General features: G+C 40.2%; 1 protein-coding gene across 3 annotated transcripts in view; it reads right to left on the reverse strand.

Moving 5' to 3' along the window:
* LOC309475957 (Golgi apparatus protein 1-like) overlaps nt 1–23,818 on the reverse strand; it is a 65,403-nt gene that overhangs the window by 30,989 nt on the left and 10,596 nt on the right. For all 3 annotated transcript variants that reach the window (XM_082138981.1, XM_082138979.1, XM_082138980.1), the window contains exons 2-9: nt 21,528–21,557; nt 19,260–19,346; nt 18,971–19,186; nt 10,786–10,971; nt 10,635–10,706; nt 8,105–8,291; nt 7,783–7,994; nt 166–287 (exon numbers count right to left, since the gene is read on the reverse strand). In XM_082138981.1, the coding sequence (XP_081995107.1) occupies nt 166–287; nt 7,783–7,994; nt 8,105–8,291; nt 10,635–10,706; nt 10,786–10,971; nt 18,971–19,186; nt 19,260–19,346; nt 21,528–21,557 (1,112 nt within the window). The remainder of the gene's footprint in view (nt 1–165; nt 288–7,782; nt 7,995–8,104; nt 8,292–10,634; nt 10,707–10,785; nt 10,972–18,970; nt 19,187–19,259; nt 19,347–21,527; nt 21,558–23,818) is intronic.

Below are 23,818 nucleotides of genomic sequence, written 5' to 3' on the forward strand. Positions count from 1 at the left end.
CTTCAGTGCCTGAGGCAACAGAACAGGCCTTGCTACAGAAACACAAATATGCCAAACGTCCCTAATATTAATAAAAGCACTCATTTATTCCATTTGTTGTTCCGTAAAGGATGAGTACGTGACTCGCTTGACCTCGGATGAGCTTGTCATCTCAAACACACTCACATGGGGTCTCCGTTTCGGATGTGTTTGCAGGCGGTCTGGATGACGGACTCGCAGGCCTCGGTCAGAGCCCGATCGATGCGGTAGTCGGCCCCGGGGTCCGTTTCCTGAATCAGCGTCTGGAGCTGAGGGACACACACAGTTACGAGAGTCATTCATCAGCCACTGCATTATTCAACATGAATGAATCTCTCACGACTTTACTCATGATTTAAATTAATTCATCGGGCTGCCCACCCCTATATCCCCCTATATCCATCTATATATCCACTCCTCTATCCACTCCTATATCCATCTGTATATCCCCCCTCTATCCACTCCTATATCCATCTGTATATCCCCCCTCTATCCACTCCTATATCCATCTGTATATCCCCCCTCTATCCACTCCTATATCCATCTGTATATCCCCCCTATATCCACTCCTATATCCACTCCTATATCCATCTCTATATCCACTCCTATATCCATCTCTATATCCATCCCTCTATCCACTCCTATATCCATCCCTCTATCCACTCCTATATCCACTCCTATATCCATCTCTATATCCACTCCTATATCCATCTCTATATCCAGCCCTCTATCCACTCCTATATCCACTCCTATATCCATCCCTCTATCCACTCCTATATCCACTCCTATATCCACTCCTATATCCATCTCTATATCCACTCCTATATCCATCTCTATATCCAGCCCTCTATCCACTCCTATATCCACTCCTATATCCATCCCTCTATCCACTCCTATATCCACTCCTATATCCACTCCTATATCCACTCCTATATCCATCCCTCTATCCACTCCTATATCCACTCCTATATCCACTCCTATATCCATCCCTCTATCCACTCCTATATCCATCCCTATATCCATCCCTCTATCCACTCCTATATCCATCTCTATATCCACTCCTATATCCATCTGTATATCCCCCCTCTATCCACTCCTATATCCATCTCTATATCCACTCCTATATCCATCTCTATATCCACTCCTATATCCATCTCTATATCCATCCCTCTATCCACTCCTATATCCATCTCTATATCCACTCCTATATCCATCTGTATATCCCCCCTCTATCCACTCCTATATCCATCTCTATATCCACTCCTATATCCATCTCTATATCCATCTGTATATCCACTCCTATATCCATCTCTATATCCACTCCTATATCCATCTCTATATCCACTCCTATATCCATCTCTATATCCATCCCTCTATCCACTCCTATATCCATCTCTATATCCACTCCTATATCCATCTCTATATCCATCTCTATATCCACTCCTATATCCATCTCTATATCCACTCCTATATCCATCTCTATATCCACTCCTATATCCATCTCTATATCCATCTCTATATCCACTCCTATATCCATCTCTATATCCACTCCTATATCCACTCCTATATCCACTCCTATATCCATCTGTATATCCACTCCTATATCCACTCCTATATCCATCTCTATATCCACTCCTATATCCACTCCTATATCCACTCCTATATCCATCTCTATATCCACTCCTATATCCACTCCTATATCCATCTCTATATCCATCCCTCTATCCACTCCTATATCCACTCCTATATCCACTCCTATATCCATCCCTCTATCCACTCCTATATCCACTCCTATATCCATCCCTCTATCCACTCCTATATCCACTCCTCTATCCACTCCTATATCCACTCCTATATCCACTCCTATATCCACTCCTATATCCATCTCTATATCCACTCCTATATCCACTCCTATATCCATCTCTATATCCACTCCTATATCCACTCCTATATCCACTCCTATATCCACTCCTATATCCATCCCTCTATCCACTCCTATATCCACTCCTATATCCATCTCTATATCCACTCCTATATCCACTCCTATATCCATCTCTATATCCACTCCTATATCCACTCCTATATCCACTCCTATATCCATCTCTATATCCACTCCTATATCCACTCCTATATCCATCTCTATATCCATCTCTATATCCACTCCTATATCCACTCCTATATCCACTCCTATATCCACTCCTATATCCACTCCTATATCCATCCCTCTATCCACTCCTATATCCACTCCTATATCCATCCCTCTATCCACTCCTATATCCACTCCTATATCCATCTCTATATCCACTCCTATATCCACTCCTATATCCATCTCTATATCCACTCCTATATCCATCTCTATATCCACTCCTATATCCATCTCTATATCCACTCCTATATCCACTCCTATATCCATCTCTATATCCACTCCTATATCCACTCCTATATCCATCTCTATATCCACTCCTATATCCACTCCTATATCCACTCCTATATCCATCCCTCTATCCACTCCTATATCCACTCCTATATCCATCTCTATATCCACTCCTATATCCACTCCTATATCCATCTCTATATCCACTCCTATATCCATCTCTATATCCACTCCTATATCCACTCCTATATCCACTCCTATATCCATCTCTATATCCACTCCTATATCCACTCCTATATCCATCTCTATATCCACTCCTATATCCACTCCTATATCCACTCCTATATCCACTCCTATATCCATCCCTCTATCCACTCCTATATCCATCCCTCTATCCACTCCTATATCCACTCCTATATCCATCTCTATATCCACTCCTCTATCCATCTCTATATCCACTCCTATATCCATCCCTCTATCCACTCCTATATCCACTCCTATATCCACTCCTATATCCATCCCTATATCCACTCCTATATCCATCTCTATATCCACTCCTATATCCACTCCTATATCCACTCCTATATCCATCCCTCTAACCACTCCTATATCCACTCCTATATCCACTCCTATATCCACTCCTATATCCATCCCTCTATCCACTCCTATATCCATCTCTATATCCACTCCTATATCCACTCCTATATCCATCTCTATATCCATCCCTCTATCCATCTCTATATCCATCTATATATCCACTCCTATATCCATCTCTATATCCACTCCTATATCCGTCTCTATATCCACTCCTATATCCATCTCTATATCCATCCCTCTATCCACTCCTATATCCATCTCTATATCCACTCCTATATCCATCCCTCTATCCACTCCTATATCCACTCCTATATCCATCTCTATATCCACTCCTATATCCATCCCTCTATCCACTCCTATATCCACTCCTATATCCATCCCTATATCCACTCCTATATCCATCTCTATATCCATCCCTCTATCCACTCCTATATCCACTCCTATATCCATCCCTCTATCCACTCCTATATCCACTCCTATATCCATCCCTCTATCCACTCCTATATCCACTCCTATATCCATCTCTATATCCACTCCTATATCCATCTCTATATCCATCCCTCTATCCACTCCTATATCCACTCCTATATCCATCCCTCTATCCACTCCTATATCCACTCCTATATCCATCCCTCTATCCACTCCTATATCCACTCCTATATCCATCTCTATATCCACTCCTATATCCACTCCTATATCCATCCCTCTATCCACTCCTATATCCACTCCTATATCCATCCCTCTATCCACTCCTATATCCACTCCTATATCCATCCCTCTATCCACTCCTATATCCACTCCTATATCCATCCCTCTATCCACTCCTATATCCACTCCTATATCCATCTCTATATCCACTCCTATATCCACTCCTATATCCATCCCTCTATCCACTCCTATATCCATCCCTCTATCCACTCCTATATCCACTCCTATATCCATCTCTATATCCACTCCTATATCCACTCCTATATCCTTCCCTATATCCACTCCTATATCCATCTCTATATCCACTCCTCTATCCATCTCTATATCCACTCCTATATCCATCCCTCTATCCACTCCTATATCCACTCCTATATCCACTCCTATATCCATCCCTATATCCACTCCTATATCCATCTCTATATCCACTCCTATATCCATCTCTATATCCACTCCTATATCCATCCCTCTATCCAGTCCTATATCCACTCCTATATCCATCTCTATATCCACTCCTAAATCCACTCCTATATCCATCTCTATATCCACTCCTATATCCATCTCTATATCCACTCCTATATCCATCCCTCTATCCACTCCTATATCCATCCCTCTATCCACTCCTATATCCACTCCTATATCCATCCCTCTATCCACTCCTATATCCATCTCTATATCCACTCCTATATCCACTCCTATATCCATCTCTATATCCATCTCTATATCCATCCCTCTATCCATCTCTATATCCATCTATATATCCACTCCTATATCCATCTCTATATCCACTCCTATATCCATCTCTATATCCACTCCTATATCCATCTCTATATCCATCCCTCTATCCACTCCTATATCCATCTCTATATCCACTCCTATATCCATCCCTCTATCCACTCCTATATCCACTCCTATATCCATCCCTCTATCCACTCCTATATCCATCCCTCTATCCAGTCCTATATCCACTCCTATATCCATCTCTATATCCACTCCTATATCCACTCCTATATCCATCACTATATCCACTCCTATATCCATCTCTATATCCACTCCTATATCCATCTCTATATCCACTCCTATATCCATCTCTATATCCACTCCTATATCCATCCCTCTATCCACTCCTATATCCATCCCTCTATCCACTCCTATATCCACTCCTATATCCATCCCTCTATCCACTCCTATATCCATCTCTATATCCACTCCTATATCCACTCCTATATCCATCTCTATATCCATCTCTATATCCATCCCTCTATCCATCTCTATATCCATCTATATATCCACTCCTATATCCATCTCTATATCCACTCCTATATCCATCTCTATATCCACTCCTATATCCATCTCTATATCCATCCCTCTATCCACTCCTATATCCATCTCTATATCCACTCCTATATCCATCCCTCTATCCACTCCTATATCCACTCCTATATCCATCCCTCTATCCACTCCTATATCCATCCCTCTATCCACTCCTATATCCACTCCTATATCCATCTCTATATCCACTCCTATATCCACTCCTATATCCATCCCTCTATCCACTCCTATATCCATCCCTCTATCCACTCCTATATCCACTCCTATATCCATCCCTCTATCCACTCCTATATCCACTCCTATATCCATCCCTATATCCACTCCTATATCCATCTCTATATCCATCCCTCTATCCACTCCTATATCCATCCCTCTATCCACTCCTATATCCATCCCTCTATCCACTCCTATATCCACTCCTATATCCATCTCTATATCCACTCCTATATCCACTCCTATATCCTTCCCTATATCCACTCCTATATCCATCTCTATATCCACTCCTCTATCCATCTCTATATCCACTCCTATATCCATCCCTCTATCCACTCCTATATCCACTCCTATATCCACTCCTATATCCATCCCTATATCCACTCCTATATCCATCTCTATATCCACTCCTATATCCATCTCTATATCCACTCCTATATCCATCCCTCTATCCAGTCCTATATCCACTCCTATATCCATCTCTATATCCACTCCTAAATCCACTCCTATATCCATCTCTATATCCACTCCTATATCCATCTCTATATCCACTCCTATATCCATCCCTCTATCCACTCCTATATCCATCCCTCTATCCACTCCTATATCCACTCCTATATCCATCCCTCTATCCACTCCTATATCCATCTCTATATCCACTCCTATATCCACTCCTATATCCATCTCTATATCCATCTCTATATCCATCCCTCTATCCATCTCTATATCCATCTATATATCCACTCCTATATCCATCTCTATATCCACTCCTATATCCATCTCTATATCCACTCCTATATCCATCTCTATATCCATCCCTCTATCCACTCCTATATCCATCTCTATATCCACTCCTATATCCATCCCTCTATCCACTCCTATATCCACTCCTATATCCATCCCTCTATCCACTCCTATATCCATCCCTCTATCCAGTCCTATATCCACTCCTATATCCATCTCTATATCCACTCCTATATCCACTCCTATATCCATCACTATATCCACTCCTATATCCATCTCTATATCCACTCCTATATCCATCTCTATATCCACTCCTATATCCATCCCTCTATCCACTCCTATATCCATCCCTCTATCCACTCCTATATCCACTCCTATATCCATCCCTCTATCCACTCCTATATCCATCTCTATATCCACTCCTATATCCACTCCTATATCCATCTCTATATCCATCTCTATATCCATCCCTCTATCCATCTCTATATCCATCTATATATCCACTCCTATATCCATCTCTATATCCACTCCTATATCCATCTCTATATCCACTCCTATATCCATCTCTATATCCATCCCTCTATCCACTCCTATATCCATCTCTATATCCACTCCTATATCCATCCCTCTATCCACTCCTATATCCACTCCTATACCCATCCCTCTATCCACTCCTATATCCATCCCTCTATCCACTCCTATATCCACTCCTATATCCATCTCTATATCCACTCCTATATCCACTCCTATATCCATCCCTCTATCCACTCCTATATCCATCCCTCTATCCACTCCTATATCCACTCCTATATCCATCCCTCTATCCACTCCTATATCCACTCCTATATCCATCCCTATATCCACTCCTATATCCATCTCTATATCCATTCCTATATCCATCCCTCTATCCACTCCTATATCCACTCCTATATCCATCCCTCTATCCACTCCTATATCCACTCCTATATCCATCTCTATATCCACTCCTATATCCATCTCTATATCCATCCCTCTATCCACTCCTATATCCACTCCTATATCCATCCCTCTATCCACTCCTATATCCACTCCTATATCCATCCCTCTATCCACTCCTATATCCATCTCTATATCCACTCCTATATCCACTCCTATATCCATCCCTCTATCCACTCCTATATCCATCCCTCTATCCACTCCTATATCCACTCCTATATCCATCCCTCTATCCACTCCTATATCCACTCCTATATCCATCCCGATATCTATCTCTATATCCACTCCTATATCCATCCTGATATCTATCTCTATATCCACCTCTACATCCACCCATCCATCCACCTCTACATCCACCCAGGCTTTCAGCCCTCGACTAAATGGTGGCGTTTTGCTAACTTTTTTCCTGCCGGTGTGACTAAATTTAGTTAGAAGTGCTTAACTGATAAGAGCTGCATTTCTGTTGAATATGAGACATGTCAAAAGACAAACGAAAGTGAAACGAAACCGTGCTTCTGGTTTGAGCTGTGTTGTGAACCGTTCATTAGCTCGGAGCAATAGACAGTGCTGAACACTGAGCGGCCACATATTCGGCCAAAAACCCCAAATGCCTTTATCGGCCAATAATTTTCTGTGGCTAAAATTCCGGTGCATCCCTAGTAAAAATATTTTGTAAACTGACATAATGGAGAAAATATCACTTGTGTCAACCTGCCAAGTGGGCATTTATCCTGAAAATGGGTTAATATCAGGCATTAACTGGCTTGCATGACATATCGGCCTGTCGCTAATATTGAATGTTCAATAAGAGCACTGAAACTCACAGCTTTCTGGCAGTGTCCTTCGAGGATGCCCTTGTCCCGGGACACCCTCATGAGGCAGTGCAGGGTTCGGCCCTTGTGCTGCAGGCTGGAGCAGTGTGTGTCGATCTCCCCTCGGCAGTGCAGCACGATCTCAGGACTGAGCGAGAAATCCTCCATCAGCATCCGCCTGTAGTCCAGCATCTCCCCCTGACACTCGCCGCTCACGGTCTGACCTGAGACCGAGAGAGAGAGACACTGAATCACAGACGGGCAGATACAGACAGAGAGAGAGACAGCTGTAGGGGGCAGAGTGTGTGTGTGTGTGTGTGAGAGAGAGACTCACCGCGGTGTATGACCGCCTTCAGGCACAGGAGCAGGTACGAGAGCTTGGCTTCGCGCGCTCGAGACATCGCTGTGTCCATGTTGCAGCGGTATTTACGCAGGTCCGGTTTACAGGCTTTAGCCAGTGAGTAGCTGACCTTGTAGTCCAGAGCGATCAGCTTCTGGCGAGTGGACAGAGCGTCCTTGCACTGCGCGGGACACAGACACACATCAGCAGAAGAACTTACTGAGAAAAGCTTTTCATTGAAAAAATAAACATTAAAGGCACAGCAAATAAGTTTCACAACTAGAGGACACTTATTCAAAACTATAACACAGACGTAGCTTGATGACGGAGCGTGGAATCATGGGAGTTGAGATAACGAATAACTGTGGTCCATCACATGTGCAAAACAAACAACTGTGGTTTGCTGGACGCTACCAGAGATCGTCATCAAACATTGCTGGAAACATTTGGGATATTGCAAGCACACAAGTCAACAAAATATATAACATTGTTCTAGTGGTTTTTGGATAGTTTAAAGCTAATCTTACATAATGTACCTTTAAAAAAAAAAACACACCATTTCAATAGTTGCCAAGGCAACATTTCTCATTTTAATTTAACTTGAAAAATAAATAAAGCCTTAAAAAAAAAAAAAAAAAAGATTAAAATGACAACAAAATTACTTAAACTAACCAATATGAAAATGAACTTCATCTTGTGAACTAATATATAAGGTGCAATATCATCTTCTACTCGGATTGTCAATAAGATAATTAATGCTGCTGGATTAACAATTTTATTGTACATGATGTATTAATACAATCAATATTATTATTATTTTTTTTTTTTTTAATATCACGGTTATCGTCAATGCCGGTTTACTGCAACAGCCCTAATAACTAGCGATTTTAATATTTTAAGACTGAATGTCTGAGTTAGTGTTATTTCAGTACTATTGTAGAATTGATTAATTTATTATTTATTTATGATTTAACGCCATATCAGCAGCAATGGCTATATTCATGGCAATCAACAGTATTTCAATTTAATATTTGTCAGAAATTCTAAAATTATTCCAGGAGAATCATTTATATATCAATTTATATATTTTCTGAATAAAAACGTTGTCTTATATCATTTTAAAAAGGATATTCTATTAAAATATGTTTTACACATGAAATTCTTACACAAAATCACAAACCGGTTTCTCTTCCCCTTTTAAATAAATAGGAATGTCCGATAAACAACCTGGTCATGTCCATTTTCAAAATAATAATGAACTCCTTGCTTCAGTACTGGAATCACCTCATATAATGTTATTTTCGCATTCGTTCCATTCGCCATTTATTGTAAATGTACAGATTTAATATGAGTATATTACTGTCAGACGCTGGTGAAGGAATCCACTGCTGCTTCAATGTAATATGTAATGAGTGATTATAATCAAGGTATTAATCAATATTTTTCTTTCTAAATATAACGAGTTGAATGACTTCTCTAAGCTTGTGAGATTCCTGAAATGTTCTTCTCCTGTATTCTCTAATGTCAGTGTTTGATATGAATGCAGTAAGAGTGCTTGACCATTTAGCCCGGCTTCCAGAAGTGAGATATGGAAAGATGTTTTGTTTGAGAAAGGTCTGTTTTTCTAGGGTACTCTGACAACTATGGCCACAAGGGTCGATGAAGTCTATAGTTTAAGGGACCATTTCTTTGTTGAAGCCTTACTTTCCAGTTAGACTAAAGTGTAGCTCTCCTTGAGAGAAAGAACGCATTATCTTGATGTTTTGAGACGACTCTCCTGTTTATAGTTAGAGCCTGGCCAAATCCAACCTGGGAAAAGCTGTGTGTGTGTGTTTGTGTGTGTGTGTGTGTGTGTTAGTCTTCTTGGTTACAGGTTAAGGAACCACTGGCATTGTTGGAGATTGACTGAGTTGTTGTTCTGGACATTCTGGCGCCCAGCAACCCAAATCCCTGGAAGGTCATGACGTGTCTAACTTGTCAGCCACATAATCTAAGGAGATATGCTTCTGTCTATCTGTATATGTGTGGAAAATTACTGTTTATCTATTTCTTAGCCAATCAGAAACTGCAACCTGAAGCAAGGCCGTCGCCTAGACCTTGGTGAAGGGTATCACTGCTGTCTGTGTGTGTGTCTGTGTGTGTGTGTGTCTGTGTGTGTGGTGTGTGTGGTGTATAACTGCTGTGATCTTTGTAACTGTAAGCAGGACGGCCTACGAACTCCTGTGTGAGTCTTGAAGCTGAACTTCTGCTGATGAAACTGCAAACTATCTTCAGTAAAACTTTTCTTCTATTTTTTATAATTCTGACTCCGGGTCTTCTTTCAAACATCTGGTCCATGGGTCCTAAACTGTTCCCCCCTCACACTGGTATTTTACATGCTGTCAATTCCAACTGAAGTGCCTCTAATTCTGGTCTGAATTTAACACAGTTGAGGGTAAAACTACTGAATATTTACGTGAAAGGCGTTTGTAAAGAAGGAAGAGGAAGACGAGTCTCAACTGGTAAAGGAATAAAGCAAACGTACCTTGTCTGACATGCTCTCCTCATACTTGTGGTTGAACAGACATTTGTAGACCTTTCCTTCTCCGGCTGGAGTCTAGAGGGAAGGAGCACAGCGTTAGCATTAGCGTCAGCATTAGCACGCAGAAGCGTTGGCGTGTGGGGTCGCGGCTCACGTGTTCACAGAAGCGCTCGCGGTCCTCGCGGCAGGAGAAGTACAGGTGTCGGTCCAGGTGGAAGTCGTCGGACGAGAGCTCGGCCACACGCAGGATGGACTTCTTGCACTCGTCTCTGATGGAGTAAGTGCCCTGCTCCTCGACCTCGCTCACCAGACCCTTCTCCAGACACGAGATCACCTCTCCCTGAGAGAGCAATTCAACATTAACAAATCAAGATCATGCCGAGAGTCATTTAACTCGCGTCACTCCAGACTCATAAGAGTCAACTAAATATATAACATTGTTCTAGTGGTTTTTGGATAGTTTAAAGCAAAAGTATCTTTGCTTATCTTTGAAACACACACTTTAAAGCACGGAAACAAACCTTATTGGCAGAGATGCACCGACATGACAATTTTGGCCGATACCGATAACTCTTTATATTTGAAAGCCGAGAACCGATATATCGGCTGGAAAACTTAAATCCAAATCTCATTTTTGATTTTACAGAAACAAAAGTCTCACCATTAAAATCCATGTCCCAAACACACAATCATAATGTTCACGTTATAATTGTATGTAGTCGATATGAGACTTGTACACGTTGCACTGAACCGTATCTTCCTTTTTTTTTTTAAGGCGTCTCAGCTGAAGGAAATAATGCATTATTTATCATCTTTAATATATCGGCCGGATTCTCTTTGCGGACCGATAACAATAACATTAAAGATGAACATATATCGGCCGATACCGAAATGGTGGCCGATAAATCGTGCATTGCTTCTTATTGGTTGTCACGCATCAAGCAAGAACGTTTGAGTTTGCATTTACATGTGAATATGAATATATTTGTGTTCATATGTGAATAAAAGCCTAAAGTAAATCTATTCATCATATAAAGCAATTGTGTCTTCAGAAAACTTAAATCTCTCACTTCACACAGATTATTTTTATGACGTCTTTATCAACTGGAGGGACAGAAATCTCTCCGGTTTCATTAAAAATATCTCCAGTGAATATCTCGAAAAGGAACGAAAGTCTTATTGGTTTGGGATGAAAAAGTTGTGTAAATTAAGACAATTTTGTGAACTTATGGCGCGTTTCCACTGAGCAGTACAGTACGGTACGGTACAGTACGGTACGGTTCGGGTCTGTTAACCATGATCTGGCTAGCGTTTCCACTGCCAACAGTACCCTTACTTGATAGGCGTGGTGTTTCGATCGACGTCATTTTCGCGCGAAGAAGAACATAGTAAACTACAATGGATGACATATACAGCAGATCTTGTTCTTGCTCCTCGACATGTTTGTCACAAGAAGACAAGCGCCGACATTAGGCTTTTCTCAATATTAAGTACGCAAAGTTTGTACTTGCCATGTGCGACTCCTACATGCAAATGGTACAGCGCGTTCTTAAAAGGTCACTCAGCTCGCTCTGCTACTCCGGTTATCTCTGTTACTCTGTATGTACATTTTAAGCAACAATAAAACGAAATATTATGTTATAAAACACTACTCTGCCTCTTTTCGTTTTCATTTAAATAAATTAAACATTATAGGGACACAAATGTGGTTCATGCACAACGCATATTGATTATTCACTGCACGTTATACGTTATTCTATTTAACGTTATAACAAAACGAAATTTAAAACACAACCCTAACGTTACCTCTTTTCGTTTAAATAATAAAAAAAATTACACATATTACAGGCAATATATGCATTTGTACAAATGTTGCAATAAACATCAGTGATAATCTTGTAATAAGAAAATGACAAGAAACCATATTTCTTTTTGTAAAATTTCAGTTTTATCAATAATAGCCAATATAAAAGTTTAAGTAAAAGGTACAAGAAGCTATACAATAAGAAATAAAGCAAACAATTCAGTCAAATGTCCAAATGCTGCGCTCTAATCTAACATTACAACAGTAAAGTTAAATACAAATAGCCTATAATATGAAACTAAACTTAGCCCTCGGCCAAAACGATTGACAGGGAACGAATTATATATTCACGAGACCAAAGATCGCCCGTTAGGTCTGCACAAGACGAATTATTATATCTCATGTTTAACCACTACATGTTTAGTCATCGGCGAACGTCAGAAGAACTTAGCCGAGGAAAGGCTCATCCAGCCGGGAAACATGAGCGCCGAGCGCCCGCTGATCGCATGGATCTCACAACCGGGGAAAAACAAATCATCTTTATAAATAAACCACAGATTTGAGCTTTAAACAACTACATTCTCGCCTGAAAAACTCTTAAAATTACATTTCGTGACACAGTAACAGTAGTATTATATTAAACTGTATATTAAAAAATGGCGCTTCTTATGTTGTCTTTTTTTTTTTTTATTTTTTTTTTTTATTAATGCTTAGAACATACATAAATCAATGCAGGGGTAAATGCAATTTAGATTACAATTACATATTACAGCATCAGGAAAATATCATACAAATGACATAAAGAAACCGTTTTAAGGGCTTTAGAGTTGCTGGATGTAAGAAGAGTGTCCAGGTACGATTTAAGTTCCTTACAGAATATGAAAAAATAGGGCTTAGCACCCTGGAATTTACATTTGTGCAAGAAAAATTTCGCTAACAGAATAAATAAGTTTATCAAAAAATATTGGTCCTTTACATCTTTACCAAAGTTGTGTTGACCAAATAAAACATCTTTGTATAACAAAGAAAAACTCTGTGATGAAAAGGTGCGTACAAAGATACAGAAATCCTTCCAAAACAAACTGGTATAAGTGCATTCCCAGAAGAGATGAGAGATAGATTCATCTTCGGTACCACAAAAGGAACATAAAGAGTCAATATCAGGAAACATTTTTTTTAAGTAGAGCTTCACAGGATAAAAACGATGAAGTAATTTATATGACACCTCTTTGACCTTATTGGTTATTAAATATTTAGATGACAAAGTCCACACTTTCTTCCATGTAATATCGACAAATTGGCCATTCCAATAGGACACAATGTATGGGAGAGAAACAAACTCATTCTGAAATAGCTGTCTAATTCTCCTGTTACGACCAGAGGAGTTAGATAAAAAACAAATCTTCCCAACCATGGTATCAAAAGGATGAGCTACAGATGTGGAAATCAGAGATCTAGCAGAGTCTCTGAGAAGAGTTATTGCTCCATGAGGAATGGCATCCATTACAATGGCAAACTCTCGTGGAGTGACAGGTATATTATACTTATTTAAAAATTCTGAATAGGAATACAAGTGTCCATCAGTATTGATTAGATGAGAGACCAAAATAATATTATTATTAACCCAATCTGGGAAAAAGAAAGACTTATTTTTATAAAGAATATCGCAATTGTTCCAAATTAAATACCGATGAGGACTAAAATTGTGTTTATAAATTAGGTGCCAGGCCAAAAGCATTTGTTTATGAAAATTTGATAATTTAAGGGGTAACTTAGTGATGTTATAGTTACATACCAATAGGAAAGGGAGACCTCCAACTTTAGAGAAAACTAGATTAGGGAGAGTATTCCAGAAAGAAGAGGGGCTTGTTAAGTACTGTTTTAACCAATTTATTTTGAAAGTGTTATTCAAGGAAGTGAAATCTAGAAAATTTAGCCCACCAGAGTCATATTTGTTAATAACCACAGACTTTTTAATGTAATGCCTCTTATGTTTCCACAGAAAGTCAAACAGCATTCTGTCAATATCGGCACATGCAGATTTATCCACGTATAAAGAGAGAGCAGGATAAGTCAATCTTGAGATACCCTCAGCTTTAGCAATGAGGGTTCGCCCTCTCAGAGATAAATCCCTCTGTAACCATGAGTTGAATTTCCTTTTAGTTTTTTCAATAACTGGGTCAAAGTTCAGTCTGCATCTGACTTTATCATCCTTACATATGGATACACCCAGATACGTCACCTGAGACTGAACTGGAATACCATAAAGAGAAAGAGAAGAACAGGTTTTGACAGCTAACAGCTCACATTTATTAAGATTTAGATTTAGACCGGAAGCTTTGGAGAAAAAATTAATGTGTTGAATGGCAATAGGAATCTGTGATTCATCTTTTAAAAATAGAGTAGTGTCGTCAGCTAGCTGACTAATAAGAATATGCTTGTTGCCAATAGTAATTCCTTGCAAATGACTACTTGAAAGAGAAGAAGATAGAAGTTGTGCAGCTATGAGAAATAAGTAAGGGGATACAGGGCAACCCTGACGGACTCCTCTTGACACTTGAAATCTAGGCGAAGTACCTGATTTAAGGTTAATGGAACAGTTGGCATTATTATAAAGAGTTCTTATAGATTTGCAGAATGAATCACCAAACCCAAGCTTTTGGAGAGATAGAAACATAAAATCGTGTTCGAGAGAGTCAAAAGCTTTGTAAAAGTCTACAAAAAGAATGAGACTTTCATCATCAACTAATTCACTATAATCTAATAAATCTAGAACAAGTCTGATATTGTTTGCTATATGTCTTTTTGGTATAAACCCTGATTGAGTTTCATCAATAACTGAACTCAGAACACACTTAAGCCTCTTGGCCAAAACCCAAGCTAATATTTTATAATCATTATTGAGAAGACAAATAGGTCGCCAATTATCTATTAAAGTAGTATCTTTTTTAGGCTTAGGTATAAGGGTTAGGAGTCCTTGTGTTAAACTAGAAGGCAACGTTTCTGATTGGATACTCTCCAAAAACATCTCTAGCAGGAACGGTGCCAACTCTTCTGCAAAGCTTTTGTAAAATTCAGCCGTTAGGCCATCAGTTCCTGGAGATTTGTTATTTTTAAGGCCTTCAATCCCCTCAAATACTTCGTTGATAGTCATGGTTTTATCACAAGCGAGCTGGTCATCTTTAGATATTGACTTAACCTCCTTTAATGACTGAAAGAAAAGAAAGGCTGAATCTTTACAGTAATTAGATTTATAAAGTTTGGAATAAAAATTACTACAAAAAGAGGCAATTTGCTTGGGATTATCTGTCAAGATTCCGTTAATTTGCAGCGAACTAATAATGAGATTTCTAGAGTTGTGTTTTTCCATTCTAAAGAAATAAGCAGAGCTCTGTTCTCCTTGTTCTAGCCATTTCCTTCTCGAACGAACATAGGAGCCTTCAGCTTTGTATTTATAAATACTGTCTAATTTAGATTGGAGCTCTGCAAGTTCTGTTAGGTCAGTTTCAGATAAGTCTTCGTGAGTTTTACTCTGAAGGGTTATAATCTTTGCTATAACCCTCTCCTCTTCATACCTTCTCTGTTTTGCCAAATTGCTACTAAAATGCCTAATACATACTCCTACTTCATATTTTAGTAACTCCCAATTTAGGCAAAATTTTTTGTCAGAAGAAGCTTTCACCCAGTAGTATTGAATCAAAAAGGAAATTCTTTTTTTCAAGTCATCATGCTTAAGTAGAGAGGAATTCATTTTCCAATAAGAGGCTCTAGAAACTGTATTTGAAAGATCTGTGGATAGAGGAGTAGAAAGAAGAATAGTATGGTGATCTGTTAAAGGAGAAGGAAGAATGCTAACTGAAACATTATAATGTTTGAAAGAGTATGGTACAAGCCAGTAATCTAAGCGAGAAAGTCTTGAGTGGTTCTTGTTGCCCCAAGTGTAAGATTTAGTATTTGGAAATTTCTCCCTCCAGATATCAATTAAATCAAACTTCTCCATGAAAATTTTCAATTTCGAATTAGGCAAAGTGGATTGTCTAGGAGGAAATCTATCAAGATTGTTATTGGGAGCGATATTAAAATCTCCACCAATACAGATTACAGCATCAGGAAATGTATTAAGCCATAACGAAATTTTATCTCCTATATCTTCTAATAACAGGTCATTTTCCCGAGAAGCATTATACCCATAAATGTTTATCAATAACACAAAACTATTATTTATACAGATTAACAATAAAAGAAAATGCCCCTTAGGATCTATATAATTCTGTAGCACTGAACCTGCGAAATGGTTTTTCATTATCATTACACCAGCAGAATGCTCCGAACCATGAGCCATCCAAACCTCGTTGCCCCATTGGTTTTTCCAAAAAGTGGTGTCATTACAAACAGAATGAGACTCCTGGAAAAAACAAAAATCTGTTTTGAAGGATTTAGCATACAAAAACAACGCTTTACGCTTTACTATATCACGCAACCCCCTGGCATTGAGAGAAACAACTGAAATGGACATTCAAAAGAACAGAACAAAATATAGGATATCAAAATGAACGGTTGTAAAACCCTCTAGGGATAAAAGTGCATCGTTAGCTGACTAACAGTCAAATAAGTTCAATATTTGGCATAAATGAAGTCAATCAGATTAATGAACATTCTTAAACTGAACAAGTACACCCACTAGATGTTTACCATGCTTATGAAGGATAAATTTCAGATCCATCAACAAAGGCACGACCTCCAACGAAGTGAGCTCTCTTTCCCTCCTTTCGAGCCTTGTCAACAGCGGGCCAAAGTAGCTGTCTTCTTTCCCGATCGGACGCGATGAGATCCTCAGTGAAGCGAAGTTGATTGGTACGAAGAAACTCCGACGTCCTCGCTGCCTTCCACACTCCGTCCCTCAACACTCGCGAAGAAAACTGAATAATGATGGGTCGCGGGCGCGAACTATTCGGGAGCTTCCTTCCAATGCGATGAACGGTGTCGATTTTGTCTGCGAGGCTGCTTCCTGCCTCAGGGAACGTGGATTCGCATATACGGATGGACTCCGCTCTCGCATCCTCCCTTTCCTTCTCGGTCACACCGTGTAAACGTAGGTTCCAGCGACGGGAGTATCTTTCCAAGTCAGTGAGACGTTGTTCACAGAATCCCATCTTCTTCTCTTCAGTGTTCAATCTTGTCTCAACGTGATTGACTTTGCCTTTGATATCGTTTAATTCAGCACATATGAAATCCACTGTTTTTTTCAAACCTTCAATCTTTAGGGCATTTTCACTCACCATTTTTTCGATGGCGTCAGAGCGGGTGTTAATCAGATTAGACAGCGTTGAAATAATAGATGAGGTATCATCATCTGCCTTGCCCTTTTTAGATGGAGGTTTAGCTGGGCTATCTGGAAGCGGTGTTTTGGCCCCAGTCAGAGTTTCTTCCACAGACACATAGCTGTGAAAGTCCATCTTGTCAGTTTGCCGCGAAACACGCGACATTTCTTTCCTTTTGTCTGCTGTCGACTTCATATTCGAATCTCGGAGAGAGCAAAAAATAAATAAACTTGGTGTTTTTACAAAAAATAAAACTTAAATAAGTGATATCAGTGCCGTTATAAAAGTTTGTCAGCGGAGCTCTGCAAAAGTAAAGTTAGCAGGACGCCATCTTGGACTCCTCCCCCCGCTTCTTATGTTGTCATTCCCCTCGTAGCACGCGCAAGTGACGATTCTCTGTCAACCAATCAACGTCCTGCAGTGAGTCTAGCTCCACCTTTTAGTACCGTACCACTGTGCTAGGTACCCCAACGGAAGGGTACCCAAAAAGTGGTACGGTACGGTTCGGCTTTTTGGTACCATTCTCAACTTTTGGCAGTGGAAACGCAAATAAAAGGGTACCGACCCGTACCGTACCGTACTGTACCGCTCGGTGGAAACGCGCCATAAATGAGCTGGTCAAATGAGACAAATAACCAGTGACTGACCACTGAACTGAACTGCTGGATACTGGTCAACCGATACTTGTCACATTATGACTGATAACCAATACATTACGATTATCACATTTTAAAAACTAAAAGCCATCGTTTAAACAAGAGCTGCAAGAGAATTTAGGCATCTCACTTTATAATGGACCGTATGACAAATGGATATTCATTTTGAGATTCACTAGATCATATACATAACAGTGTAATTAAATATATCAAACTGTGAGTGTTAATAGTTGCAAAGGCAGCATTTCTAATTCATTTAATTAAACTTGCAGTTGCTGACTAAAACTAAAAAAAAACATATATTAATTTTTTATGAAACATTTTCAAAAGCAAGATCAAAGAACAGTCGTAAATCTAACTTGTAAAAATATAAATAATAAAAAGAATGTTTGCGATCTTACAGTGAGTGTTTGTTCAGTTCTGTATTTGACACTAATGTTACAAAAACTGGCAGAGATACTAAAAATATCAAACAGGAAGTACTGGCTTTAAAAAAAGTGTTACATCCTTCCTGTTAAAAGGTTCAGGCCCAGTTACCCAGAGTGCAGTGCGCTTTACCTTCTCCCCCGTGGTGACGCTCCCACAGTGCAGCTTGTTGATGTCCTCTCTGCAGTTGTCCATGAAGCCGGAGATCAGCCGGTAATCGCTGAACACTATACTGGTCATCTTGGTGATGTACTGGTAACACTGGTACTCGGAGATGTCGGTGCGGTGGTCCACTAAACACGACACCAGGTAACCCTTCCCACGCTCCTCATCGGCACACTCCTTGATCTGGGGGGGGGGGGGTTAAGAAGGGTTTATTGTGGTACGGTTCGTGCAGAAGTGTGTTTGCGCGATCACTCACCCCACTGATGGTGGTCTTGCACACCTCGGCGGCCACAGACTCGAACTTCGGGTCGGTCGTCAGGTTCAGCTTGAAGTTCCACAGCAGCTGAAGAAACACGAGGAGTTGCTCACTACACACCTCAATCTCACACCACTGAATGACCTTTACCCTGAGCAAGAACAGCACTGAAGTTATGAGGTTCATTTTTTTGTTTTTTAAACATTAAAGGGATACTTCACCTCTGGAAAGATGAATGTGTATTTAAATTGGGTCATTTATGAACAGTGAGGAAAATAAGTATTTGAACACCCTGCTATTTTGCAAGTTCTCCCACTTGGAAATCATGGAGGGGTCTGAAATTGTCATCGTAGGTGCATGTCCACTGTGAGAGACATAATCTAAAAAAAAAATTCCAGAAATCACAATGTATGATTTTTTAACTATTTATTTGTATGATACAGCTGCAAATAAGTATTTGAACACCTGTCTATCAGCTAGAATTCTGACCCTCAGAGACCTGTTAGTCTGCCTTTAAAATGTCCACCTCCACTCCATTTATTATCCTAAATTAGATGCACCTGTTTGAGGTCGTTAGCTGCATAAAGACACCTGTCCACCCCATACAATCAGTAAGAATCCAACTACTAACATGGCCAAGACCAAAGAGCTGTCCAAAGACACTAGAGACAAAATTGTACACCTCCACAAGGCTGGAAAGGGCTACGGGGAAATTGCCAAGCAGCTTGGTGAAAAAAGGTCCACTGTTGGAGCAATCATTAGAAAATGGAAGAAGCTAAACATGACTGTCAATCTCCCTCGGACTGGGGCTCCATGCAAGATCTCACCTCGTGGGGTCTCAATGATCCTAAGAAAGGTGAGAAATCAGCCCAGAACTACACGGGAGGAGCTGGTCAATGACCTGAAAAGAGCTGGGACCACCGTTTCCAAGGTTACTGTTGGTAATACACTAAGACGTCATGGTTTGAAATCATGCATGGCACGGAAGGTTCCCCTGCTTAAACCAGCACATGTCAAGGCCCGTCTTAAGTTTGCCAATGACCATTTGGATGATCCAGAGGAGTCATGGGAGAAAGTCATGTGGTCAGATGAGACCAAAATAGAACTTTTTGGTCATAATTCCACTAAACGTGTTTGGAGGAAGAAGAATGATGAGTACCATCCCAAGAACACCATCCCTACTGTGAAGCATGGGGGTGGTAGCATCATGCTTTGGGGGTGTTTTTCTGCACATGGGACAGGGCGACTGCACTGTATTAAGGAGAGGATTACCGGGGCCATGTATTACGAGATTTTGGGGAACAACCTCCTTCCCTCAGTTAGAGCATTGAAGATGGGTCGAGGCTGGGTCTTCCAACATGACAATGACCCGAAGCACACAGCCAGGATAACCAATGAGTGGCTCTGTAAGAAGCATATCAAGGTTCTGGCGTGGCCTAGCCAGTCTCCAGACCTAAACCCAATAGAGAATCTTTGGAGGGAGCTCAAACTCTGTGTTTCTCAGCGACAGCCCAGAAACCTGACTGATGTAGAGAAGATCTGTGTGGAGGAGTGGGCCAAAATCCCTCCTGCAGTGTGTGCAAACCTGGTGAAAAACTACAGGAAACGTTTGACCTCTGTAATTGCAAACAAAGGCTACTGTACCAAATATTAACATTGATTTTCTCAGGTGTTCAAATACTTATTTGCAGCTGTATCATACAAATAAATAGTTTAAAAATCATACATTGTGATTTCTGGATTTTTTTTTTTTAGATTATGTCTCTCACAGTGGACATGCACCTACGATGACAATTTCAGACCCCTCCATGATTTCTAAGTGGGAGAACTTGCAAAATAGCAGGGTGTTCAAATACTTATTTTCCTCACTGTAGAAGAAATGTGAAATTATTTTTGAATTTGGAGCTTTCTAGACTGAGAAAAGCCAGAAAATGTATTTTTGGCTCATGTGGATGAAAGACAACAACTCCCAGAATGCACTTGCTTCGCTGCCCTACGAGGCCACTCCCAAGCCACGCCTACCGGTAAGAGCACCGTTAAACAACAAGGCTAGGTTACTAGTGAGTCTCCGTGACGAGTCTGCCCCGGATTTTGAGATCGGCCAAAGTAATTGGTGTGATTACTGATGAGCGACACCTGTGAGACCAATAAAACCAAATAAATGCATGTCTATGGTTGAGTGTGTGTTAAACTCCAGCTCCACGTGTGGTTGGTTAACTTCAACCTCAGCATGCCGGAAGAACAGCAGAAGTGTGTGTGAAGACTTACATGATTGCAGTCTGAGGCGATCTGTGTGTCCTGAGGAGAGATGGAGAACAGAGGAGATTACACACAGACAACAGTAATGTGCAGAACTACATGAGTACAGATCAACAAGCCCTGAACAATTAATCTGCTTTCTGGATCACCTGACCTCGACTCTTTAGGGCCTTTAAACATTTTTCTTGCGTTCACAAACAGGTCGAAGGAGCTCAGCTATATAACCGGACGCAGCGTCTCGAAGTGTGTTTTTAAACAGCTTTTAGTGTGACAAACACTTGTAGATCATTCAAAGCACCGGCGCTGCAAAGCGGTTCAATAAAGTAACTACTAAGCTAACTAAGCTAAAGCTACACTTAAAAATATCAAACAACAGCTGTTGGACGACTAGTCTAATGTTACGGCCCATCCTAAGGACAGTAGTGCCTGTTGCTAGTGTGTGTGTGTCTGTGTGTGTGTTGACATTAAGACTTTGGGAGTGTGTGTGTGACCCCTGGGGAGAGGAGAGGTGTGTGTATTAACAGTAGATGCAAACACAGATCTGGCCTCGCTCTTCCTGGTGCGCATCTGGTGTGAACTCAGCATATTAACATGTAGAGCAACATAAACACTGCCTTTATCTGACACAAGTTAAATATTAGATAACAAACATCCATTATAACAGTGTAGTCACATGTTAGGCTCTTTAGATCAGGAAGATTACACAATGTGGTGAAATAAAATCAACATGTCTCCATAACTACATGTCAGAAACACAAGTACTAATTAAACTTATTAGTCTTTCAGTTTTTGCTGGAGGATAACTCCACACTGCAACCGGTGGACATACATTATAAGGCCGTATAGTGGCACTATTTCACTAAAATGTCAATACTAAAAGTAAATGCAATAAATACTGCAAGTCGCAAACAAAAGCACACTGTTAAAGACCAACATTACCAACACATGACCAGCAAACACTGGCTATTTCAATCTCAAATAAACATACAGCTTTTATTTGTGTCTCGTTCACTTTATGATGCCATTCACAGCCAGCTTTACAGCAACGCTTGGCATGAACAAGAACAGTATTTCACAACACGACAGCTGATGGAGCGCTAACTTTGACTAATGTGTGAGGGATTAAGATGACACTGCAAAATGCTGAAGGAAAAAAGAGGAACCTGAGAGAACACAGCAAGTTTAAAGGGAAAGTTCATCATCTGTATAAAGCGAGGGGGTAAACTGTGTCATCAACGGCAGCGTCAAGGCATTTTAATCAGATTTTATTCCTCCGCTAATAAAACCGTCTCTGTGTGATGTAAAACGTCAGCATAACAGTGGAGTCTCCCGAACCATGAGGACCTGGTCCTGAACAGCGGAGAACAAGCCCAGACAGAGACGGAGATCAGGCTTTAACTCTTCAGTCTCACCCAGTTCCAGGAATGCACTGATATTAGCATAGCATACAGCTATCCGAAATAATTAGAGATAACGTTTTAACCATCTACGATATTTTTCGATTAATAACTTCAATAACAAATATGCTACAGGCATTTTTCTGTTTAAGAATTTATTATGACATGACATGCTTGTAATTAAAACAAATTATATTGTGCCTTATTGCTTAATAACAATTAACCATGTCGCAAAACATACATAAACATGTTATTTCTTTCACTTTAACTATATAGACCTTATGTAGCCCCGCCCCTTTTCAGCGCTGCGCTCGTTGTCTTTTGACTGATTTAAAATCTTCTCGGTCTACTGGCATTAGTTAAGTCATCTGCTTTAAACATTACAGTCCTCATGATAACTTTCGTTAACTTTACATTAAGTAAATCCACTTCAAAAGCTAATTACTCCTGGACAGCAATGCCATAGAAATATACAGAGCGACCGCAAAACGGAAGTTAAAAGACAATATTCTAAAGATGGCGGCGCCCTCGTTTCTCTGATGCATAAGGTCTATAAATAATCAGGATAAAATTAAAAGATTATTACATGAATTAAAGTTGGATTGATTACATTAAGAATATCGAGAACAGCTTTAGATCAGGCATATTACTGGGGTCCTAAGCTGGGACTCCTCACTTCACCACACTGGAACGCCCTGTGTGAACCAAAGTCGGGACCAATGCCATAAGGGCTGTGTCGTAGCCATAACTTGACGCACAGCGTAATGACAGCTTATCTAATTAACACCTTGAAAAGGAAACATGTTGTACTTTTAAACAACAAAGTTTGAACATCAACATCAAGTGCCGGATCAGCCGCCATGTTGTTCACAGCAATGCAAACACTCCCGCTGTTGCACCACA

The sequence above is a fragment of the Leuciscus leuciscus genome, assembly GCF_965113295.1.
Source record: "Leuciscus leuciscus genome assembly, chromosome: 15".
Taxonomy (NCBI): domain Eukaryota; kingdom Metazoa; phylum Chordata; class Actinopteri; order Cypriniformes; family Leuciscidae; genus Leuciscus; species Leuciscus leuciscus.